This window comes from Rhinolophus hipposideros (assembly GCF_964194185.1).
Source record: "Rhinolophus hipposideros genome assembly, chromosome: 12".
Taxonomy (NCBI): domain Eukaryota; kingdom Metazoa; phylum Chordata; class Mammalia; order Chiroptera; family Rhinolophidae; genus Rhinolophus; species Rhinolophus hipposideros.
In genome coordinates, this window is record NC_138058.1 from 54,928,450 (window position 1) to 54,949,256 (window position 20,807).

At 40.1% G+C, this 20,807-nt stretch overlaps 1 protein-coding gene across 2 annotated transcripts in view; it reads right to left on the minus strand.

The window, feature by feature from the left end:
- Window positions 1–20,522, minus strand: part of RASGRP3 (RAS guanyl releasing protein 3) — a 36,410-nt gene extending 15,888 nt beyond the window's left edge. The window contains exons 1-10 of one of the 2 annotated variants that reach the window (XM_081068466.1): window positions 20,338–20,522; window positions 19,206–19,327; window positions 17,341–17,408; window positions 16,679–16,810; window positions 15,294–15,441; window positions 13,708–13,881; window positions 13,207–13,323; window positions 10,689–10,964; window positions 3,312–3,389; window positions 488–604 (exon numbers count right to left, since the gene is read on the minus strand). In XM_081068466.1, the coding sequence (XP_080924592.1) occupies window positions 488–604; window positions 3,312–3,389; window positions 10,689–10,964; window positions 13,207–13,323; window positions 13,708–13,881; window positions 15,294–15,441; window positions 16,679–16,810; window positions 17,341–17,408; window positions 19,206–19,327; window positions 20,338–20,407 (1,302 nt within the window). In that variant the 5' untranslated portion in view covers window positions 20,408–20,522. Of the gene's footprint in view, window positions 1–487; window positions 605–3,311; window positions 3,390–10,688; window positions 10,965–13,206; window positions 13,324–13,707; window positions 13,882–15,293; window positions 15,442–16,678; window positions 16,811–17,340; window positions 17,409–19,205; window positions 19,328–20,337 lie in introns of those variants that run through there. The other variant, XM_081068465.1, reaches the window with a different exon arrangement.
- Window positions 20,523–20,807: the final 285 nt, after the last annotated feature.

Here is a 20,807-nt window from a genome sequence, read left to right on the forward strand (position 1 = left end):
TGTGTCACTGATCCCAAAATACATACTGCAAGAGAAAATATCCAGCTTACAGGATCTTCCCTACCCTCAGGTAAACAATGCATTGGGCATCTTATGGTGACTCATGTGGGTTTTTTTTTTTTATTTTAATTTATTAGTTTCAGGGACTGATGTGGGTTTTGAATGAGATTTTAATTCCCAAATAGTCCCTCAAGTTGCAGGGGCAACGGCAGAGGTGTCAAATGCTGGAGAGAGGAATTGAAAGTACATATCTGAGAGTATTTGGGCAACTGAGAACAGACTGACAAGAAAGGGAAAGGGGGACTTTTGGGGAGATTCTCTCCCCCAGAGGCTGAAGCCAGATAGAGCTAAGTGTATGCTAAAATGCTGTTACCTGCCAAGGGGCTGTTTTCATGGTCTCTATCTGATTCCTGGGCAACTACAGAATATTCTGGAAAAAGAAAGGGGCCTTCTAGGGCTCACTCTTTACTCTTCCTCAACCACTTACCTCAACTAATTTCCTTATGTGCTTGTTGATGACCGTGGGGTCTGGCTTTGGCATCACTCCTGATGCCCACTCTAGGGGCACCACAGGCTTGGTGGGTGTCGTAGGAGAGGTAGGCTGCTGACAGAAAACACACACATTTTTCAACTTTATCTGGGGCCTTGAATAATTAGAACCAGGGACACTAAGAAAGACATACGCATTTTGTGTATCAATAATACCAGTAAAAACTTGCATTTATATAGCACTTAAATGTTTTGAAAACAAACTTTTGTCGATGGAATCTAATCTGTAACTGAATACATATTTGGATAGTACATTTTGTTTAGCAACAGCCTAGATTCTATTATTTTAAAAAGATATTAATTGCTCTCCCGGACCATTTAAAAATCTACCCAAGCTTCCCAAATATTACTAAAACATTTTTAAACACCTATATAAAAATCCATACATATTTTGTATAATACAAAATAGATAAAATAGAAGTCAGAGGGGTACAAAAGATAATATTTCAAACTTCCAAGGGAAATACTATGATATCTAATATTCATCAGACACCAGGCAAACTACCAGCTTGAAGTATTTCACATGTCACACATTAGATCGTGCTACATTTCTTTCAATGATATCATTTATTTCCGAAGCAAAAAAAATCAATGTACAACAAGAAATAAGGGTGGCAGTATCCAGTCTGATTCCAAGATTTAAGAAATTGTACGGTGCCCAAGTGGCACACGTATCCATTCCTAAGTAATTGTGATTAAGAATGAAATTAAAATATTATTTTTATTTCAATGTGTGTTATTTTTTTTCAAGTGGGTACCAAGTCATTAGAACATAAATATTTAAGTTGATTGGCTCTAACTATTGTATAAGCGGAACTGTTAAGTATTTAGTTTAACCTAGACGTGGTGTGAAAAACCTGAGACACAAAGTAAAGCACAAAGAACTGGTGAGGCACTAAGTGTGCCACTATGAACAGAGAAAGGTTCACAGTGGGACTGACGGTTTAAGTGAGGTCGGCTGGCACCCACGGTAAGCGCATGGATGCCAGAGGCTCTCAGGTATATTATCCGGACCAGAACTTGTTCTCCAGCTCCCAGTACGTGTCGAACCTTAAGCACAAATTAGGATGACATTCCACTCAGAGACGAGACAGAAAGGGATGGGGAAATGTGTTTGTAAAGATACACAGGATTTTAGCCCTTGGAAGGGGCTTTGAAACTTCTTTTACAAAACAATAAAAATACTTTTCTATGTTTGATAGAAATGTCTCTCAAAATTGGCAAAAATTCATCCTGAAAATAAACTGAGTAAATCTAAAGAGCACAGATCAGTCAAGTGTGCTCGGTGGTTCCCAGCCTGTTCCTGATACAGGGGGTGGTAAGAAAATGACAGACTGCGCACGCGTCCTGCGGTAGAAAAAGCACAGATGTTGCACGCAGACAGGCTTGAGGCAAGATCACAGTTCTCCCACTTATGGGCAATGCCAGAGACCTGTGCCCACCAGACTCAGTTTCCTTAACAGAGTTAATGAGATAACGTGTATATGATGCTCTGGCTCGACATCCGACAACCTAACAGGTAGTAAGGTTCCTGGTTATAGGTAAAGGAAGGTGTCAGAGGTAGAAATGCTGTGTGCGCATGTGCACTACAGCTGACCACACCACAGTCAGCTTCATGACACCAAAGCTATGTAATGAGGGAGGAACTTACGGATTCCTTGTTTTTTCCCCCTATAACTTTACCTTTCTCTCTAGCTCTCTTAGTCATGCAAACTTTGCAGAGTCTTCCCACCCTTCCGTTCATGCTATGTCTTCCTACACGGCTCAGTTCAGCACTGTCGCCAGGAGATGGGCTTCTGGGAACTGGCAGGAGGTGAATGTGCTTAGGGAACCACCACACTCACTATTTTAACAAGATGCTACCAGGTCAACTGACTCAGATTCATGTGCGTGCCTTCCCAGTGCCAGAGAACAGCACTCAACAGTCATTCTGCCTCTTTCAGTCCCATGGTTCAGAATCACAGTAGGTAGTAATATAACAGATGAATAGACTTAGGATCTACAGTCGCTGGCAACATGCCCCAGAGTTCAACTGGTAAGGAGCTAAGCATGAGACCTTTATTTAAAAAATCGAAAAACTGGTCTCAGGATGTAGTATAACAAGTAAAGAAACACTTTTGCCTTCAACATGCAAACCACATCCTCACTGTAAATTTCAAATGCACCCAGATAATTTTTTATTAGAGCAAAACCATAGCTAAGACACAGTCCACTTGATAAAACTAATGAGCAGTGCACATTCAGTAATGCAGTTTCCTCAATCTCATATATAATGTTTCTTCACTAAGAGTTAGCCATCAATTAAGTGAGACACTTTCCAATGTGATATTGAAATTTTGAGCTGAGGCAATCACTAATAGAGAAATTTGTGAATCATGAGCAGGGTATTTAAAATTTATAAAGTCTAATTTATGTTCAATGGAATTTTTTTAAAAGCCTGGAAGGATCTAAATGATCTTCAATAAGATGAGTTATGATTCACTTTTTTTTGGTCCTATACGTAGGTGAATTTTCAAGCAGACACAACCCCTAGATCAATAATAAAACAGAGTAATTGCAAATGCTCTTTTTCTTTATTAGTCTATGTAAAGAAATAATTCTCAAACAGTCAGGGCTAAGCTGTTTCATTGCTAAAATGGGAATAATATAGATTTTTAAATGCTTCAATCTTTAGGTCATAAAGCACCACTGTAACAGCTAACTACCGTACATGACAAACCATGGTGTTTGACACCGATCCTTAGAGAGAAAGCAATACCTACCGATTTAGAATTTCTAGGCTCCAGCACCAGTGACAGTTGGTAAATATCATCTTCTGTGTGATAGAGGTCCAGAGAAAGCTACAACAAATTAGAAGGAATGATGTTGGATCATATTTATTTACACTGCTGAAATAGTTTTCAAACTGGATGTCTAAGCCTAATGTCTAATCATTGGAGTGAATGCAGAACAGTACAAAGATGGCCTGCAGAGGCAGAAAATGAAATTGAAAAGAGAAAAACTTAAACCTCGTGTGGTCATCAACATTCAGAACCACTGACTCAGTTCCTCAGTAATACTTATTGAGCAGTTTCTCAGCACTGAGCTGGAGATAAGGCACCTATGATGTTGAGAAACAGAGGCAGATTCATAAAGTAAGATTTGTAAATGCAATAAAAGCTGTGTTAGAGCTTTGATTAAAGAACCATAGAAATAAAGGAGCGGTGAACAGATTTCTGTTATTTTAGGGTATTGTGTTAAGTCCTGGTGTAAAATGGTATAAAATCATTCTTGCTCTGAAGGGCTCGACAATTTATTGGAATAAATGGGACCTGACCACAAGAAAAGATATGTTTATATCAACAAAAGGCAATACATGCTAAAAGTGAAGTAAGTTGCCCCACTGTAAGTGCTCGAGAAATTGTTCAGGGAGGCAGTGTATAAAGCCTGAGGGAGAGGATTTGGAGTTGAGTCCAAATGCTGAGCTTGCCACTAGTTAGCTCTGTGACCTTGAGCCAGTTCTTTCCTTCTGACAATCAGTTTCTATATCTGTAAAATGGGCATGATCAGAAAAGTCCTTACTGAATTAGATTTTTCTCAGGATCAAATGGAATAATGCTTGTAAAGCAGAATGCTTCACACAGAACCTGGTCTACAGTTTCTTAAGATCTCGAGAAATGTACTTTGGTGTTGTTGACGTTACTGTTATAATTATTGCTGTTACTACTAATATTATTATTATGTGTGAGGGCCACTGAAGACAGAAATGATGGGGATGGATTCTTACAGAAGCTTGTGGATAGGGTCCTAACTGGGAGGACTTGGACATAGAAAGAGAGAAAGAAACATCAGGGGAGGCATGGACAGCAAGACCAACATCGGAGAGCATGGGTGTAATCTAGAAAACCTTAAAATGCATGATCTCATTCACCTGAATCAGAAGTCATGAGACTTAAAATAAGCCTGGGTAATTCCTGTGTTCAATGTTAAGACAACTGACGAATCATAGCATTTCATCAGCAGTAAAGATAACCAAGTGCCAGTCCTTTCTTTGGCCATTTAGGTGTGAAAAATTTCCTCTAACATTGTGTCTAAAGGTAAGGCTTGTTTTTTATGGGTATATGGGTATGGAGTGAGGGGAAATAGATCTTAGGGTGGTGCAAGATAAAACTCACAGACAAAGGATATCTTTCAAGGATTTATCTTGTTCTAGCTCATTTAAAAAAGAAGTTGATATTACAAATTGGCATTTTTAATCATTAATTCATTCACTCAACAAATATTTATTGATCACTTAATATGGAACAGGGACCATTCTAGTCACTGTTCTAGCTACTAAATATAACATTTAAATTTAGGATTTTATGCATCAGGTCATATACTGCTTTACCTAGACTTTGTCACCTAAAGGTATTTTCTAAACATAATAAAATTGACTTTGCTATAAAATTGTCTCAGCATTATTTCCGATCATTAAAATCCTGCTCACAAAGAATGGACACTGTATCCACCTTCTCTTGACCAGCAATCACTCCTACATCCAGGGGCTCTGCCTTTTTGCAGGAAAGGACCATCCCTACATCACAAACTAATGCCTTAAGGAGACAGCCCATTATAAAAAACAAAAAGAGTGAAGTGGGATGTGTAAAAGGAATATTTTGATAGAGATATTGGTATAACAATGCACTATTTGGGAAAAGGGTCTTTGCAGATATAATTAAGTTGGGGATCTTTCCTCTTAGCTCAACAATAAGGAAAATATGTGATGATAAGTAGAATCTGACACTGGATCTCTGGGGTTGGAAAGCAATAGGGAATGGTGGGGTCTCTGATGAATGAGAGGCAGCCACTACTCAGCTAAGGCAAATGGTTGTCCTCCTGACAATTGCCATGTCTTCAGATTTGTTAAGTCAGAAATCTGGAGTTTTATATGAAATATCCCAATTTCTAAACACTGGCAACTAATAACAAAAATTTTTTCTGATTCCATGTAACCCAATAAAACACATCTGCTGAAGGCAGTTGCCCATTTTGTAATTCCACAATAGAAGACTCTGCTAGTCTCTAAGCCTCATGAGAGCAGGCATCGCATCTACGTTTTCCACTTCTGTTTTCCCTGTCCCAGCTTGTTGCCTAGCATTGTGACTGCTACATACATAGAAGAAAATCCAAGTGACTTCTTCCTTCTGAATTCCTTGTTACTAGGAGTTAATCTGGACTTTGTTGAGCATATTCCTGTCCTCTTAACTCTAATGGCTGGTGCTGGCATCTGCTGGAGAGGTGATGACAGCAGTGCCAGAACCTCTGACCAGAAATTCAAATAAGCCACACACTAAGTAAGGGAGATGCTCTCTCAAAAGACCCGGAATATCCTGGGGTATTTTCATATGTCAAATGGACAGATATCTAAGCCTATGATGGAGACGTTTTGATCTTCTCCAAATGTTTGCTCTCCATTGATTAGTGGTGGTATGAAGCTGGGCATGTGCTAAACCTTCTTGAATCTCAATCTCCAGATCTGTAACATGAGAATCATAAAGAATACATCCCTTCTACGACTGTTGTGAAGATTAAATTAGCTCATGTGTCCAATGGGGTTTGTTTAGAGAGCCGCACAGATGGGGACTGTAGGCTGTGACTTCCAGTCAGTTCAACAGCCAAATCCCATTGTGCTCATTGATGAAGGTGAACCTGTTCTCTGGGTTAGTCTTGCTGACTCTGTGTTTTCCCAGCCATGAGCCTACTTTCCATTCTCTGATCTCTTCTGGGTTTTATGACCCTGCAGTGTGACCTCGTCTACTTCCTATACCATTTTTATAATATAGGCAGCTTGTCAATGGGATTTCAAGAATATTCAATGGGATTTCAAGTGTGTGTAACTTCTTTTGAATTTGTTGTTCTGAAAAATGTTCTGAGTCACTGTTTGAGGTTGCTTCCATTACGCCCAAGCTTATCGGTAAAGATGGTTGTGGATTCAGTCTGGGCATTAGGACCTACATGGTCTGGACTGGGGAACTGTAACATAAAACATACTTGGTCACCAAACTATCTCCATTTGTGAGATTTTTCTTCTTCTGTTTTTTTCTTATGAGACTGTAAAAATACAGGGGCTTTCCAATTATTTGCATATACTCAGAACGGTAAAAGCAACTGATAGATCTAAAAATATTATGAAAAGAATCAGACGATTTCATATATCATGAAACAAGAAGCATCAGCTTTTAAAGCTCCTGGTACGTGAACTGGGATCACAATAAAAAAAAAAAAAATGTCTTCTCCAGATCTTTCCTGAAAAGAAGAACAATGTAAACCCCAGCAGTTTGGTGGTGTGGTGCTCCTTCCTCACGTGCCAAGGGCCGTTCAAGAGGCTAAGGTGACAGTGATTAAAACGGCATACATGTCCCTGCCCCCATAGATTTTTGTTGTGTAATTAACTTCTTTACACATCCATGAAGAGGGAGAGACAGAGAGAGATTATTTAATTTTTACAAATGTAAAATAAAATAAATGTCAACAATATCGCCACATTACAAAGTAAATGTCTATCAGAGAATGAGAGAAAGAGAGAAAGAGAGAGAGACCGACCAAGCTGGGATTTAGAAGCTTGCCGTTTGCAAACCTTTTGTCCTTTAGTAATCTCAATCTCTTCATTCTTAAAATACAAAGGGGCAGGGGTGATGTTACACACTCTGCCCTGCCCAGGCTACCTCACAGGGTGTTTGTGAGAATCTACTGGAAAAAAAGTACATGAAAAGTGCTGTGAAAACTATAATCACTTACTACAGAAAGTTCAAGCATTGCTACACGACCTACGGAACAGAGCAGGCATTTATTGATTGTTCATTAACTTAAGATTTCTCATTTTCTGTCTTCCAGGGCTCTCAATCATATATTGGCTTCCTCACCGGGGGCCATGTTTAGAAGCAAACAATCACTTCAGGCAGAAACTTGACCTAGAGTTTTGGTGCAAAATGAATTGCCCTTCAAATGCTGCACGTACAGACACCCTCACGTGCATCTGGGCAGCTATGGTCAATCGGATGGCTCTAGTCCCACCATGTAGGTGCTTCATGAAATGCCAACTGGGCTCTAGTGGGAGACTCTCCTGGGAGTCTCCTGGATCCTCATTCTGAGGAGATTAATCCACAGGCAGCTGTGACCAAAAAGAATAAATATATAATCCTGTTGCGGGGAGAGAGGAAGGATCTTGGTTTTTAAATAGAAACTGGCTTGATGACGGGTACTCATATGAGGGACTGTGCTATCCTGATGAATAGTTGGGCTGGAACCACAGAATCACATTGACACTTGGTTCCTTATTCTCAAGGCTCCATCATGCTTTACATCTAGAATCACAGAACTTTAGAGCTGGAAGTGACCTCACCAATGAGAACAAAATCCTTTGGAAAAATCCAAAGTCAAGGATAGTTAGCATGGAGACAAAGCTAAGTAATTGCAGAGGCAGGGCTAAAAGCGATCTCCCTTCTAGGATCTTGTCACTATGCTATAGTATATAACACTACTATTACTAAATATGGTGCATGGTACTAAATTTTCCTTCAATGTGAGAAAGAAAGATTGAGAGGAAGGGGAGGGAGAGAGGGAGGGAGGGAGGGAGGAAGTGAGGGAGAGAGATTGTGTCTTTTTCTTTTTCCTTTTCTTCCCAGCAAAAAGGAAATTATTTCTTAGCTTTTATTTCTAGAGCTCAGATTTTCAATTTGCACCCCAAAAACTGCATTCAAAACTCTTTCAATATTTCTCTAAATATCTGTCATGATGTCACTTGCTGCATTTATAACACAGAATTAATTTCCCTACTCTGTCATTACCTTTTGTCTGACTGAGAAATTATCTTAAGTGTAGGTCCCTGCTCTGTGATGTTTCCTCCGCATGCATCATGGAGACAGCCTGGACACATGAAACCTAGGCTGGTCTGCAGACATCACCTGTATCTGTCTGTGGCTTTGGAGTCTATTTGAGGTTGCCACTCTAGTCTCTTATTCATGGAAACAGATTTACATGGCAAATGATTAATATATGCAGGTGCCTGGATTATTGTGAGGTTTTCTTCCCCCCAGTAGAGAAAGTCTGTGTGTTTACTGTTTGTCACACAAACTCAACCCCAAGAGATTCATGTTTCTGTGACTTGGCCACTTCTGCTTTATACGAAGCGTGCAGCTGGCATCATTGTGTACCCCCCGTAGGAGTTCTCAAATTGGTGAACCATCATGTGCTCTAGGAACAGTTGGTGAGAAGGTCTAGGAACCACACTCTTACTCCAATGCAGCAGTCCGAGGGGATTTAGGCTCTCAGAGCTTCAGAAAGGTTATTGTTTTCACTTTCCATGTCCATTAAAGGAAAACAGTCCATTCAGTAGTGCAGCCAAGCTTCAGATGCTACCGTGTTACACACCCAAACAGGGAAGTTGCTACTCTACTTGTTTCAGCAAGGGTGAGAATTTGGTTATGCTTCTTTCCCCTGACAAAGAGACAGCCAATGGGAAATGTTCTCTTCTACACATCTGTTGTGTCTACAAGTGCTAGGAACCTGGAGACCAACTAAACGACCAACTAACAGCTGGGGCGGTGCCCGGTTAGCTCAGGTGGTTAGAGCGCAGTGCTGATAACACCCAGGTTGCCGATCCAATTCCCACATGGGCCAGTGAGCTGTGCCCTCCATAACTAAATGGAAAACAATGACTTGGGGCTGGCCCAGTGGCTCAGGTGGTTGGAGCGCTGTGCTCCTCACACCGACATTGCAGGTTCGATTCCCACATGGGTCAATGAGCTGTGCCCTCTTCAACTAAGATTACAAACAGCTGCTCTTCCTAGAGCTGGGCCGTCATGAGCAGCCGGAGGTTGGCGTAAGCTGCCATGGAATGCCGTGAGTGTTGAGCGGCCATGGGCTGCTGTGTGCTGCCATGGCCTACCATGTGCTGCCATAAGCGGCTGGCGGCCAGCGTGGGCAGCTGTGGGCTGCTGTGGGCTGCCGCCAGCAGCTGGGAGTGGGGCGCAAGGCTCATAATACCAGCATGTGCCAGGGAGCTGTGTCTTACACAATTAGACCGAGAAACAATGGCTTGAACCAGAGTGGGGTGGGGGGAGGCGGAAGAAGGGGGAAAGAAAAAAAGAAAACAATGATTTGACTTGGAGCTGATGGGTTCTGGAAAAACACACTGTTCCCCAATATGACTCAATAAAAAAAAAAAACTTTTTAATTAATAAAATAATAAGTAAATAAAATACAGTGGTACTTCGGTTTTCGAAAGTAATCCATTCCAAAAGACCATTCGAGTTCTGAAACGTTCGAAAATTGAGGCATGGTGTCCCCACAGAAAGTAATGCAGAATGGATTAATCTGTTCCAGACCTTTAAAATCAACCCCTAAAACTACAAATTTACCATGAATTTTACTATCTAATGATACCATAGCTCCATAAAATTTACAGCGTTCATAAACCAAAATGTTCATCAACAGAGATGTTCAAAACTGAGATACCACTGTCAAGGGATGTGACACAAATGCTGGAAAATATGAATGATGGGTGACTTCCGTCTGACCCCTACCATTCCTAAATGTAGCATTCAGTTCACTGGTTGAGCTCCTATCTATGCCAGGTATTGTGAGAGGGGCTGGGGACATGTCGTGTATAAGACATGTAAACAGAAGAAAAATCTAATGCAAATCGATATCCTGGAGTTTGAGGAGGTTGGCATTTGGGGGAGGTGGGATAGGGAGATCAGAGGAGGCTTTTGCATTACTCCAGGCTTCAGCGACAGCTGTGCAGTGAGGATAAAGAGAAGCAGATGCATTGAGGACATATAGAATGAGTTGAATAATTGCAAAAGTATGATGAAGAAAAGTGAGGGGCTGAGGACAGTTCTGGAGGGCCTTTCTGAGAACTCCAGAAGCTGGAGCTGCAGGGGTAGAGACTGGGTTCCTCAAAGCAAAGGGATATTTCTTTGGTCTGAGATTAGAGTCTTAAACCATGTGGTTATGAGTGTGTGGGGTCCCCTCCCCTCGTCCTTGAGATTTCTCCCACCTTATGACCCTGAATTCAACCTTTCTCTCTAGTGAATTACTTGCACAGATCTCATGCATCTGCAGGGAAGTAAGGTGCGGAATAGTTATTAGCACAAACCCCAGGCCCTTGGACTCACTGTGAGCAGGTTGATCAAATCCATGTTGGGTTCCAAGTGGTGAGAGGCATTCTGCAGGGAGACTAGTTCACTCAGAGTGACTGAGAGCTGGTGCATTTTCACAATGTTCACTTTGTTCTCCTCCATCCAGTCTGGGAAAATGACATGAACTGCTATCAAGTCTTTCAAGTGCACGCCAAGGATGGGGATTTTGAAGCCCTCGCAGTCGGCAAAAGCCTTGCGATAATTGCAGTAATTGCCGTTGGAGGAGACCAGCTCAGTCATTTCATTCCAGTTCTGGGAACAGATGGAAAGGAGAGATTTCAGACAGCTTTCCCTTCTGCCCACCACCAGTTCTCTAGTGTGTGGCAAGGAAATTCCTCGGCTACCAAGAGAAGTATCAATTGCACCAATGTTGATGCAAGGAAATATTAACGAGGAAAAAGAAAGAAAAATGTACTAGTGCTGGCTATGAGTTGGACAGCCTGTTCCGTTCTGCTACAACATGGAAATAGCCCACACCTCTGCCTACCTATTGCAGATGTTGGGATGTTAAATAGTGTCATGTATATGTAAGTATTTTGCAATGAATGGAAGTATTACACTTCACAAGTATAAGCAAGTATTGTATTAAGTATATAGTATAGTAAAATTTCCTAATTATTTCCAGAAAGTTGCTTTGGAGACGTTATTTGAAGGTTTATCTGGGAAAGTAAGGGGTAGGAAAAGTCACACTGAGGTGTGAGATAGTTATAATTTTGGACTCTGACACCAACTAGAAGGGTGACCTTGAGTAAGTCACCTCAGTTTGTGGGGGGGGGCCTCAGTTATTTTATGTGTAAGGAAATAGAGTTCGAATAAATATTTGAAGATATACTGGTGGTTCCAAGTTTCACCGAGATTCTATTGAATTCATATTCTTCACAACATTTAAAATTTGTTTTGCTCTTTACTTGAAATTCAGTACAAAGCTAAAGGAAAATGAAACACTTACATAATGAGCCCCATCATATTTGGAGTGAGTACAGTGTTTGAGGTCAGCAGTACTTCTGTGGTTTACATCCTCCTGTTATATGGACAAGTTATTGTTGGTTGCCTAACAGCAACCAGACCTTCCTAATCGACCCTAATTTTGATCAGTCTACTCTTTCCCAAAACAGCCCATGTGACTCACATGGAGCTGTTTCCATTCTCAGGTCCAAGGGTGGGTTCTGATTTACCATCATCATAATTCTGCCCCTCTGGTTTGTGATTGGTTCAGGAACACAGAGTTAAGCCAATCAGTACATTGTATTCCTCTGGCAACTGCGATTGGTCCAGGGGTGGGCATGTGACTTGAGATGGTCCAGTCTGTCTAAAAATAAGGTCTTTAATTCTATGGGGGCAGGGCTGAAAAGAGTTTCCCTTCTCTCCACTTTTTGTGAACAAGAAAGTATAGTTTTCTGTTGTTGCCAATAGCCTAATCAGGAGGAAAGCCAGTCTGATGGAAAAAACAAAACAAATCAAAACTGATACTCAGAGGAAGGCAGAGCAACTGAGCCCAAACTCTGATCAGACTATGCCTGAAATGAGCCTTCCAGGCGTATGAGAAGATGATCCATTTCCTTATTATTTAAGGAACTTCAAGATTAAAAAAAAAAAAAAAATCACAGCTGAGTGTCCTAATTGGTACAGCAAAGAACACCCTTACAAGGAAATCTTTTCATAATGATGAAATGTTCCTTTCTGCTCAATAAAGAAAAATATTATTATTATGGTCTGGAAATAAACATGGCAGAAATCTTGATTTGAGTAATGATCACTGTTTTTTGTTGTTCATTTTTTTTACTATCATTTTTTTTTTTTACTAAAAAGAAAAGGTGAATGGAAGTGTCATTCCATGACACTTACTCAAGGTCATTCATTTCAGGTGTACAAAACAATAGTTACACATTTACACTGCTCACAAAGTGACAACCCCTCTCCCCCAATCTACTACCCCTCTGACATCGTATGTAGCTGTTACAATTCCAGTGACTCTACTCCCTATGCTGTACTCCACACCCTGTGTTTTTTTTTTTTTTTTAATATGCTTTTGTTCCTGACAACTCAGGTATAAATCTAAGGGATTTCTATACAAGAACTACATCTCCCCTTTCCATTGTATCTTCTGCTGTGCCGAACACAGTGCCATGAACAGAGCGGGCGTTTGATGACTTCATTTGAGTAGGGGAGGGGAAGAATGATCTTATCTGCCTTGTACCCCATGTGGATCACAGTGCCTATCATGTAGTAAGCACCAAATACATATTTGTTGAATATTTACAACTACAATATGTTAATAGTATTCAAGATATTCTTACTGGGACACTTGCCACAATATCCAACCTATTTTCCAGGTGGCATGGTTATTCCATTCCTATTTTATACCCGATGTGTAACCTGCCATTGTCTAAGAAGAACAAATCCCCCCTTTGAGTGACATTTGTTAAGCATATCCTACCACTAAACAGTTTACAAATGAATTTTTTACTTGGGATTAGGATCACATCCACTGTACCTTTGTAACTTCTGAAGAAAGATGAGAATGCGTCTCTTTGAGGCGTGAAATGGAACTATGACTAAGGCCTCCCACCACTGCCATCAGGGTATTAAAATTTTTTAGCTGAAGGAGCTTCTGCAATAAAAAATGTTAACATCAATACTTTGTAACAATTTTTTAATTATTCTGAGCTTTCTGAATTACAGATGAATGCATGCACTATTTAATAACAAAGACCTAGGAAAAATAATATCAATTTTAAAATGAAGTGTAAATAAAATCCACTAGAAAAATATATCAATCATTTCACAGAAAAATAGTCATATAAAATGCTTTTAAGTATTACCACTTAAAATCAATCTTCTTGCATTAGAGAAATATGATTTGTTCATTAGACATTTATAGTTTAATTGTCCTTTGTACTGTGAATCCCAAATTTCCTTAATGACCTTTCTCAGTAGAGTGAATGAACGTCTCGAATTTTCAAAGAACCCCAGTGTAAATATGAGACCTGCATACCTTGGCAACATTGATAAACTTTGTGATGACTTCTGCCCTTTGCTGGGGGGTTGGTTTGCTAAGAACCATCAACTGGACCCATTTAGAGATGCCATTAAATAAAGCAATAGATCTCTCCAAGGTTGGGTTATTCTCCAGGCAGCCATGGATGACATAGCTTTGGTAATCGGTGAACTGGTAAAGGAAGATTTAAAGAGTCTGAATTATAATGAAGTCTTTGCAAAATCAAAAATTAGAGTGTTGCATGAAAAAGGTGAGATATTGTTTTATAATAATGTAACAATTTCTTTCATTTCACATTTGTAATGACATCTTACAAGTTTGAATATACAGGTAACTTTAGTGTGTTATTTTGCTGCGTTTTATTACACATGACAAGGTTGGTGAGGTGAAGAAGAGATGAGACTTACAGTCACATTCCAGTGAGCGCCAAATTTGCTGGATCATAATACCCACCTGGGACATTTGCTAAATAGTGGTTTCTGGGAACACCTCAGACCTAAATTTAGGATCAGTACCTCCAGAGGAAGAACCTAAGAATCTTCATTCTTCACCCATAACTGTGATTCTAATGGTCAGGCAAATTTGAGACACAATGGTATACATTAAAGAAGAGGAAATGGATAAATATAATCATTTCCAGTCACAATTTTGTCAAGTTTTTTCAAGAAAAAAAAAAAGTAGTAATCGAAGGAAGGCAGCTGTTTAACATAATGGACACATTTTCAGGAAGTCAGCATGGATGTCATCAACGACATATGAACCTTCTATCATATAAACAGTACAGGGGGTTCCCTCTTATGGCCTGCCTGCAGGGAATCATGAGGTCCTCTCCAAGGAAAAGATGACTCAGTGAAAAGAAGCAGCTATTCAGAAATGCATGCTTCTCACTTCATGTTGTTCTCTGCAAGGAGCAATGCAATTCATTCCCTGGCATTTCTGAGAAGAAGGAGGAGGAGGGACTGCCAGACAAAGACCAAGGCTGCTTGTAAACCATTGTGGAAATATTATCATAACAAGTCAGTAGTGAGTAGGTGGCTAAGAAGAGACCACAGTCAGGGGGAAAAAGAAAAGGGATGCAGAGAAGGAATGCTGTCAAGACAGAGTAGGAAAGAAGATTTAATGCAGGATTTCCATCCCTGGGAAACAAACAACCTGATGTTGAAATTCTCAAAGTCTACAATTCTTATTTCAACCTACACCCATAATTAGGCATTTATACAAATCCCAACCTAAATAAAAATTTCTTCTCCCCAAATGAGGGGCCTAGCAAAAGCCATTCACTTAGGAGAAATCAGTGGAGTTAAAGAAACCTCAAATGGTTAAATCTCCACTGAGCATTTAGAAAATCATGCTTTAATCCTATGAAAGGAGACATTGAAAATAGTGACAGCAGTGGAGCTCCTGAGCCATAAAATAAAGACAGGATAATATTTATTTTTGGTTGAAAAGGATTGTTCCTGTGAATTAAAGGCACTTTTCCAATAGAGCACAGTGACAGAGGCTGCCAGCACTTCAGAGGATGAAAACGCAGCTCTTGGCATGATGGTTGTTATCCTTGGAAGAATAAATGTCAAGTTTCTTACTGAGATCCTTCTAAAAGATTTATGCTCCAGAAAAGTGAGGTGCTCAGCCAATTCAATGGGCTCCAGATGGTCAAACAGCAGACAGGCTTTTCCCTTCTTGGATACTTTTTTCCTCTGTGTGACTCTTCTCATCCAGTCATAGGAAGGACTATAAAAGAAGAGTGAGTCTGGTCAGTGTGCCGAAAGCTCATTTCACTCAATGGAAGTTATTAACCTACTGACTTTGTAAGGCTTGGCCTACTTCCAGGGGCTTGTGCAAAATAAACGCCCTGTCCTGCATATTGGAAGAGAAAACCACTGACCCATCGCCAATAGAACATAAACTTTGAGTTGTTTTTCCAGACAGGGTGGGTTTGCACTGATCCATCCAGAAACTCTTACTTGGTCTTTCTTGTGGCCAGTAAGGTTTGGATGCTAAGGGAGAGGTCAGGGCCAGGTATATAAATCTGGGAGTTTATTAATATATAGATAGTGATTTAAGGCATGTGGGAACCACCAGAAGCTGGTTCTCACCCTTCAGCAAGATATGGATGATCTGAAAAGCTTGCTATAAAGGCAGAGGCCTGGACCTCCCTGCCAGAGATTCTGATATACTGGGAATGAACCTGAATAATCTGTATTTTTAGCAACATCCCTCATGATTCCTGGATCACTCACTGTTGATCACACTTGAAGTATTCTAGGAAAATAGAGTAGAATACGAATGCCTGGACACAAGAGCATATATTTGCAAGATGGATAACCAAACTTTAGGTAAAAAAATAGTTGTCTCTTTGCAAATTTAACTAGTTGATATAAAACACTAGCCTAATTAACACTGTTCCTAATAACTGAGCTAACCAGTTCCTGGCGCTACTGTGATCAACATTTGTACAGCGTCAGGCCAACCTCAGACGCACCACGCTACAGGGCTTCTCAAACTTGAACGAGCACATAGAATCATCTGAGGATCTTATTAAAATGCAGTTTCCTACTCAGCAGGTTCAGGATGGGGCCTGAGGTTCTGCATGTCTATTGATCTCCAGGAGATGCCACTGGGGCCTGTCCATTGACTACACTATGAGTGGCAAGGGCCTAGGAGACATTAACTAGATTCAGTAAACACTGGGCATCTATTATGTGCCAAATACTTTCACCTGCTATTTTATGTACCTGTTGGCTGCTCATGATAACCCTATGAGGAGGGTACTATCCCCATTTTACAAATAAAGAAGCTTGGAGAGATGAACTACATCCAATGGTGCTCATCATAGCAAGACTTTCCTGAAAGAAGCACACCTGGATTCTGAAATGGTATGGATTGGGGTCAAGTGGGGTCATCACAAGTCCCCCCCGCCCCATGCAGCGGACTCATCATGTTTGAAAAACGCTTGCATCACTCTTACATGCTGGATATGTCCATGAGGCTGACGTGTTTTTCATATCCTAGTTGACTAGCTACTTCGCGGAATTCCTCAGTCATACGGATCAAACCAAGGTCCAGATTAAACTCTGCAGGAAACTTTAGAATCCAGTACCTGAAATGCATCAAATATTTTTGACAACCAGATTTCAAGCTGGACCTTTATGGAAACTATTATATCATTTTACAGATTACATTTAACAATGAATCTAGGGCCATACCCCCAAATTAGCAGTCTCCTATCCCCCACCCATTACATTGAGTCTTGCTGATCCCTCCTTCAATCAAATACCCAACTCCATCACTCCCATGCTGAGTTTCTCATTCTGACTCTTTCCAGAAAGAAACCCTTCTCCCACCTCATGACAAGCTCGTAGGAATATGGATGGTGAGGGAGTAGAAAAAAAAGAATTTACTCGAAGAGCTGGTTTCATGCCCTAATCACATTTACCACTGCTTGAGCTCTAGTTTAAAAGAAAGATAAATTAATTCTACCCCAAAGGACAGAAAAGGGCCAATTTTAACAAAATCAATAGAAGGAGAATCTGAGTCCATTCTATTGTCAAACTAGGTCTACTTCTTGGGGAGAAGGAGAGTGTCAGTAATTCCAGGACCAGAAACAACTAAATTTGTAAGTATGTTTACCTCATGAAGTAGCAGATCTTTAATCGAAACTCATCGCAGCTTTCTCCACAGGCATTTCGATACGTACACTAGTTAAAGAAAAACTCTTTGCCTTTGTTTCCTTTGCACATCCCTTGCAGCTGTTTGATAAAATGGGATGACTTCTTGGTAATAGGGCCATACTGGGGACGTTTGGGTTGTGTAGACATTCAAATGGGGAGAGAAGTGGTTATTGATGATGTCAGCACTGAATAATTGAAACTATGTATTATTGCTCTGGGATGCCCTTTTTTGGTCTAGAAGAGAAGCCACTGATAAAATCCGTTTTACCTTCCTGAGCACCTACAAAGGGATGGCTGTCAACTGTGCTTACAAATATACTACCAACTAGAGATATTTAAACTTAGTAGTACACAGAAGTACCAGTTTAGCCAAAAAGATTTTGTATTTAGGATTTATACCTTATATACACACTCTAATTCCTATTTGAAAATGTCATTTTCGGGTATATTAATACACAGGTTGTGTTGCAATTGATTCTCACCTATTTATTTACACTTTTTTAAACAAATATTTGCCAAGCTCCTGCTATATGCCAGGCAACATGGGTATGCAATGAACAAGGGATCTAAAGGGAGGAAAATCTAAAGAAATGTCTATTCACAGGCAGTTTCAACTTTCATACAATCTGTACTTTCAGATATTAGACTTTACAGTACCTAAGTATCCATTTTTATTTGCATTTCAGATATCAGTGGATATATTAATGATGATAATGCTGTTTGAAGCACATTTCTTTGGACAGTGTTTGGATCCTGAGGAGGGATGGGGCCAGACTGAGTCAATTCCATCCATCCTTCCCTGCGAGCTACCCTCAATAGTGGGACCCATGGAACCCTTAAACCACTGGGGACTAGGATCTGGCTCACTTCCAGGGACCTCTGTTCAGGGTGACTGTCCCCTTACCCTTTCTAACATGCCATTCTGCCCTGAGGTTGTGGGGAAGATGGAGGGACGAAGTGGAGAGTGGAGAAAGCTTGAAGAGAGCAGATGGATGCCCCACTTGGCCTAATAACACTCCATGGACCCGCCCCCTCTCAGATTTCCCCTACCCTATAGGATTTCTCACTCCTCTGCAGGGCTCTCTGGACTTGAAGCAGGCAGTCTGTAGCAACCAACATTAGAAATTATACAAACATTAGATATTGAGGAATGAAACTTCCTTATAAATGTGAGACTATTATGCCGTTTCCAGTCGTTTGACTTTCAACCACCTTTTAGGACTGTATTATGTACAAGAGTTGACGAACTGTTGAAAGCCCTTGTAGAATGTGGGGCTTGGTTACTTTATTTTTTTTTGCTCTTACGTCAGAAGGAAATCTAAAATTAACATCAATCAACAAATTACAATAAACCTACGAGAATGTTTTTCTGTGTCTTGCCAGCAAGGGAAGATCTAAAACCTTAGGTGGTGTTTGCGCCTGAGCCAGATCATATTATTTTGGCTGGCATTTCCAAATGTCTAAAGTGTATCCTCTAGGTCCACCATTTTGCCATTCTCAGAGGAATCAATTAGGTCTTGAATCAGTGTTAAATATTCTTTCCTTGTACTAACAGCAGAAATGCTTAAGACAGGATAGAAACATTAAGCTTACAGCGCCTGTTTCATTTTATAACTAGGGATTATTTTCATGCACAGCCAAAATATCCAGATGGATAGTGCACCATTTGCTCCATCATCCAGATGTTTTGTCTAGACATTTATCTATATTCACAAAACAGCTGGATAACTGACTGAAGACTGTTTATTCATTTTGATTTACTGGCTTTGGTTAGACACTCTTTTTATATAAATATCGAACATGACTTATGCTTGTGAAAATTACACAGTAGTTGAAAAGATATATGCAGAGAAGTTTCTCCGCCAATTCAGTGGAAGATAAATACCATCGGTGCATCAGTAGAACTATTCTTGGCAAATAACTATTATTCAGCTCTCCACGGTCATCTGTTAAAAAATAAAATAAAATGAGGGGTGAGAAGGTAACAGTACAACTCTTCTCCTTTTCTAATATCAGGAGAGAAACACTAGTGTCAAAATTTTCTCATGGACCCAATTATCATTTTCCTTTTGCTTCTGCTGGCATTTTTTTGCAAGTTAAGCAGGTAGGTCTCACCTTTCTCCTGGTTTACGGTTGCCAGAATTTAGCAAATAAAAATCCAGGACACTTAGTTAAATTTGAATTAGGATTAAACCACAAATAGTTTTCTAGTATAGGTATGTCCCATGCATTATTTAGGAAATACTTATACTAAAAATGTGGTTTATCTGAAATTTAAATTTAACTGATAATCCTGTATTTTATCTGACAACCTTACTATGGTTTAACGCTTCCTATAAAATCAATTCAACAAATGACTCCTGTGTGACTCTATTTGGGTAAGGAACAATCCAAAATGCTGAAATGGCTCCATAAACAACATAAAAAGCATATAGCAGTAAAGTCTATAACCTAGTAGGAGGTGTAAGACATATATGCACATATAGAATGCAGCAGATTGTGCGACCCACACTTGTCGAAGCCAAAAAAAAAAACCCAAGAAATTATAACAGTAGCACATATACCATGTGCTATAAGAAAGTTACAAGGGGCTGAGGGAGGGTGGAGGAAGCATTCTTGACAGGGGAGATTAGGGATGGTATTGTGAACATCGAAGTGACACCTGAGATGAGTCCTGAAGCAGAATTTCAGTGAACGGGGTTTGATAAAAGTGGGAAGGTAGAAAGAGGCAAGGAATGTTCCAGAAACGTTAAGTGGACAGTGTGGATTATGAGCTGTGAGCAGTAAAGGAAAGGAGATAGAGAGGGCAGTGATACTGGGGAGACAGACTGAGGTCAACAAAAAAGATCTTAAATATCAAGGTATGGAGAATGAATTCTGTTTTATAGCAACACTTGCCTCTGAGTAGGAGGAAGTGATGGGAGGAAGATATACAAAGGGGGGAAAAGGCTCATACCAAACATCTCAATGCAAGTGCTCAGCAGTTCATCCAATGTTGCTGCTTTCCCAAGTCCACTTGACCCCATGGTTACTTAGCCGTTGTCAAAAAACTAGAGACATTTTCAGCATCAGACAGACCATCTCCATTATTGTGCAAATTGGTGGTGTTTGTGTCTAGTGGTGGTCTCGGTCCTTTGTTATCCTTCAAGGCTATAAAGGAGCAAGAAAAGAAAGCTATCCGACTAGAGTTCAGACCCCATTAAATCATCACTTTCCTACCTGAAAATATAATGACTTTCATTGGCTGCATTGTTTTACAAGAAAAGTATCAAAGTGACAGAGACTACATCAACCACCATAACGGCAAAATGCTTGCTAAGCTGTCCCTTTTCATGTACTGTGCTCTGTGACCACAGAGATGTTCCCTACTAAATACCATCTCATTTTGCAGCTGAAATATTTTTGGAAAAATCATGTTACACTTTC